At 40.2% G+C, this 4,842-nt stretch overlaps 1 protein-coding gene across 1 annotated transcript in view; it reads left to right on the top strand.

The window, feature by feature from the left end:
• The window catches only part of dnd1 (DND microRNA-mediated repression inhibitor 1), a 57,102-nt gene that overhangs the window by 12,576 nt on the left and 39,684 nt on the right, over positions 1 to 4,842 (top strand). Inside the window, exon 3 of the mRNA XM_037675105.1 lies at positions 905 to 1,230. Within this exon, the coding sequence (XP_037531033.1) occupies positions 905 to 1,230 (326 nt within the window). The remainder of the gene's footprint in view (positions 1 to 904; positions 1,231 to 4,842) is intronic.

Below are 4,842 nucleotides of genomic sequence, written 5' to 3'. Positions count from 1 at the left end.
ATATATACACACACACGTGTGTGTGTGTGTGTGTATATAATAAAATTTAAAAACATAAGATGAAGCTGAATTAAGTGCAGCTCGAGTTCAGCAGTCTGACATCTGCAGGGAAGAGACTGTTTCTGAGCCTGGTGGTCTTGTTCTGAATGTTCCTCAGTCACGTGTTGCACCTGCATCACCACACGGTGTTGCAGGTGCAGAGGACACTGTCCACCACACAGCGATAGCAGCTCCTCAGGACAGACTTCCACACTTCCAGTTTCTGTCCATAAGGCTGACACATTGTCCAGTTTTGACTGGGGTTAAAGACTTTCCTTTTTGATAAATCCTATAATTAGGGTTGGTTTGTTATGCTGCCTTAAGTTTAGACTACTAGAGGACAAATTGACCTCATTTTTGTAAATGAATTGTTAAAATTTAATATTTTTCATTTGATACTATTTCTATCGTAACATTTGATTCTTGACCTGCCATTGTGTATCTGTTCCTCCTTCCTGTTTCTCTCAAATGCAGCCAGTTGAAGCAGATGGCCGCTTGTTCTGAGCCTGGTTCTGCTAAAGGTTTCATTGCAGTGGTTTCCTCCTTGCAGCCCTGCCTTTCACACCATTGTTGTTCAGTGTTCTCCTGATGGTGGACTCATGAATATTAACATTAGCCAATGGTAGAGAGGTCTTCAATTGCTTAGAAGTTACCCCGGGCTTCTTTGAGAACTGGGTTCTCTTTGGGCTAGTGTGAAAATCTGACGATGTTTTAGGTCATATTTATGCAGAAATATAGAAAATTATACTAGAGATCACAAACTTTCAAGCACCACTGTACCTGCTTCTCTATGTATGATCATACATGGATTTGATTAAGTTGAGTTGTAAATAACCAGCCAGTCTTGTTTCTTCTTCATTGGTAGTGTGGGATGGTCCGATCCCAGGACCTCGCTGTGAGGTCTTCATCAGTCACATCCCACATGACGCCTATGAGAATGTGCTGATCCCTCTGTTCAGCACCGTGGGGCCATTGTGGGAGTTTCGTCTAATGATGAACTTCAGCGGTCAGAATCGGGGCTTTGCCTATGCCAAATACGGCACTGTGGCCCAAGCTAATGAGGCCATTCGTCTGATAAACGGCTACATGCTGGAGCCTGGCTGCCACCTTAACGTCTGCCGCAGCACAGAGAAAAAACACCTTTTTATTGAAGATCTGCCGGCTTCGACCAGACCAGAAGGACTACTGCAGGTACAGCTGCTTTTTGATGGTTTTGTTAGAAACAAAACTAACCTCATTTTTAGTACTTGAAATTCTGTATTCCATATAACCTTTTTTGAATATTTTTTTTATATAATTATGAGGTTCCCTACCATTTGTAATATCAAAGTTCATGCTCAGTAATCCAGGTAAAAGATCCAAACAAAGTTAAGTCAGGTCCTCTGGACGGTTTCTTTTTGTTGAAACGTTTCGTCTTTCATCCAAAAAACTGGTTGGCCCACTATGTGAAAGTGCTATACCTATATATAAGATTGAGTTTGTTGTGGCTCCTTGGACTGATGGAAGTCTTTTGGATGAAAGATGAAAGGTTTCAACAAAAAGAAACCGTCCAGAGGACCTGACGACTTTGTTGTACCATTTGTAACATTTCATTTTTAAGGATATCCACACACTGACACAAAAATAAAAATTTAAGACCCAAAAGGAATATTCTGATCTGGACCTGCTTTAGTCCACATACTGACCAATAGTGGCTCAGTAAATGTAAGGAGCTAACACGTTTAGAAGGGGCAACAGGTGGTGGCATCACAGGTATAGCAGAACTGTTATCAGGCAGTTGTCAGAAAGTTGGGAACGTCCAACAAAACGATAAGTGAAAGTTTCAGCCACAGAAGAAGCCTTATAAATGCATTGGACAGAGCTTAGTAAGGTCTTTGGATGAGATCGGGTGGTTAGAAAATGAAAAATACCTGAAATATGGGACCGTTGGGGCTGAGTACCTTTCACTTCGGTGTCGGTTCCTGGACAGTTCTTTTTCGGTACCAATTTTGTAATTACTATTAATTCTAACAAGAATAAAATTACGTTACACATTACAGTACAAATTGTGAGTTTTATTTTTTATCTTAGGTATTTCTATTCCAAGCAGTTTTCTTACATAAAAATAAACAAATAATTTTCAGGTCAAAAGACCAGTTGCAAACCAGTGACACGTCAGTGTCTAATGCTCACTGCTACACACTGAGGACCTTTTCACATAACAGTTTATCTTCAGAAAAATCAACATGTCTGCTTTCTCTGGACACAAACAAGCCCGCTCCTAGCTGATGGTGTCTCCAGCAGTAGAAAATGTTCACTCTGAGAGTGTGGATGATGCTTGTTGCATGCATAGATACCTAGTTGTCAAGTTTAATAGCACTGACATATTGTCCCTCACATTCCACCACCAGGTCACTGGATTCACTGAGGTTAGGGCTGATGCAGACTTCTACACCTCTGCGTTTCTTCCTGAATCTTCTCTGTGGTCCTCTGGGGTTTAGGGCTCTGATCATCTGCCTAATTGACATTAGAACAAAACATCAACAATAACATGGTTGTGTTATTATTGATCAAAAACATTATCTAGGCTGAGAGATAAAGGATTAACTGGTCAACAACATGCTTTAACCCTTGGATGCATGAACGACTAGTACCTTCATTCTTCCATGAGTGGAGTCAAAAATGACCCCAATTAGAATCGATGTGTTTTTGCAATGAATTTAAAGGATGTCTTTAATTTTGGTTAAAGGTGATTATATTTATTATATTTGGGTCAACAAAAGACAGATTTTACATTTAACATGCTTATTCATAACTTTTTATAATATTTTTTCACAAGAAATAACATAAAAAATCTTCAAAAATTATTGTTACTATGTCCGTCTGTCTGAAGGACAAAAAAGAGAATGAACATACGACCAGAACACTGTCCACTCACATGTGCCCACACAAATGTCTTTTATCTATTCAATGTGTGCAGTTGTCACAAACCATTTGCTTTTGGCTGTGACCATTGCACACTGGTGTACTGCATTTTCAGCACCAATTGGTGGCTTTGCAATCTTTGTTTCTTTGACACATCTGGCACCTCTTTCTCTTCTGTTGGCCCTTTGTGCCTCTCTCCTGTTACTTGTTTGCAACTTTAGTCACTCCACACCTTCCAATTGCTTCAGTGATATAGGTTGGTAGGTTCAGGGTACCTTGGGTTGTGTAGAGGACTCCCAAAGAGCACACGGATCGGTGCATCCCAGGTCTTCTCACTTCCTGCAAGAATGGTCAATCCAATGAAGGCCATAAACTCCTCTTTGCTTAGATTTTTCCACTCTTTGCCTCTGTTTGTTGTGACTCTTCTTCCCTCCATGTTTGTGCATGTCAACACCTCTTCTAATGTACTATCAGTGATAAACAGTCTTCATGCATCTATTTGAGAGATGGTGCTAAACCCAGGTACAGGCCCTGACCGACTTCTCAGTAAATTGTGGCTTGGTGTTTTAGCCTGAGTGGGAGATAACGCTGCCCAGTAAGAGCCCTTGTGGCTCATTCTGTTGGACACAATATCCATTCCCTCTTTAGAGGACTTAGAGGACTCCTCTGTGTCTGACTGATCTTGTTCAGCAAATGCAGGTTGGTTCCCAGACAGCCTGACATGTCCAGGTGGACAATAATCTGTGTCTTCTACATCCGAGATGTCAGATCCCGAGTCAGTCCCACCGATGGGCTCTTCATCCCATCCATTCAGGATCATATCTCGAGCAAGGTCTTCGGGTATCCTAGCTGTCCTCCAAGTAGCCATGATAATCTAGATGAGAAACCATAAAACAGACAATGTTTGAATGACACAAAACTACAAATCAATATGTAACTATATAAGTAAATGTCTGTGCATTTATATGTAAGTAAAGGTACAGATATGCATGTGCACACACACACACCAATCAATATTCAATAATGATATAATAGGTTACCTAACAGGTTAGCATTTGTTACAAGGAACTGTGAATACAGTGAGTCTCTACACAACAAATGCAGTAATATCAGCTGACTTACTAAGCTAGTGTAATGCTAGCTAGCTTAGTAAGCTAGCTAACAAAGTACTAACATTACTACTAACATTATTTTGTAGTTGGCTAACTAGAGTCTACTTTGTTGACCAACATGATATTCTATAACAGAAAAGTCATGGAGTTGATAAATGAAGATAATAACTTACATGTATGCTGATGTGTCAAACTGACCTCCTGATGGTGAAACTGCAGGCATCAGACATGTAAGTGGGACAGAAAATGTATCTTGACAGTCACAGTTGGTAAGAATCAGTTTCCCAAAGCAAACCCTTGAGATTCTACAGGTCCTTCTAAAAAAATTAGCATATTGTGATAAAGGTAATTATTTTCCATAATGTAATGATAAAAATGAAACTTTCATATATTTCAGATTCATTGCACACCAACTAAATATTTTGGGTCTTTAATTGTTTTAATACTGATAATTATGGCATACAGCTCATGAAAACCCAAAATGCCTGTCCCAAAAAATTAGCATATTTCATCCCACCAATGAAAGACAAGTGTTTTTAATACAAAAACCGCCAACCTTCAAATAATCATGTTCAGTTATGCACTCAATACTTGGTTGGGAATCCTTTTGCATGAATGACTGCTTCAATGCGGCGTGGCATGGAGGCAATCAGCCTGTGAGGTGCACTGCTGAGGTGTTATGGAGGCCCAGGATGCTTCGATAGCGGCCTTAAGCTCATCCAGAGTGTTGGGTCTTGCGCCTCTCAACTTTCTCTTCACAATATCCCACAGGTTCTCTATGGGGTTC

Source organism: Nematolebias whitei, chromosome 4 (assembly GCF_014905685.2).
Source record: "Nematolebias whitei isolate Nwh7 chromosome 4, NemWhi1, whole genome shotgun sequence".
Lineage (NCBI taxonomy): Eukaryota > Metazoa > Chordata > Actinopteri > Cyprinodontiformes > Rivulidae > Nematolebias > Nematolebias whitei.
Note: the sequence above shows the minus strand (reverse complement) of the source record. Positions and strands in the feature narration are given on the sequence as shown.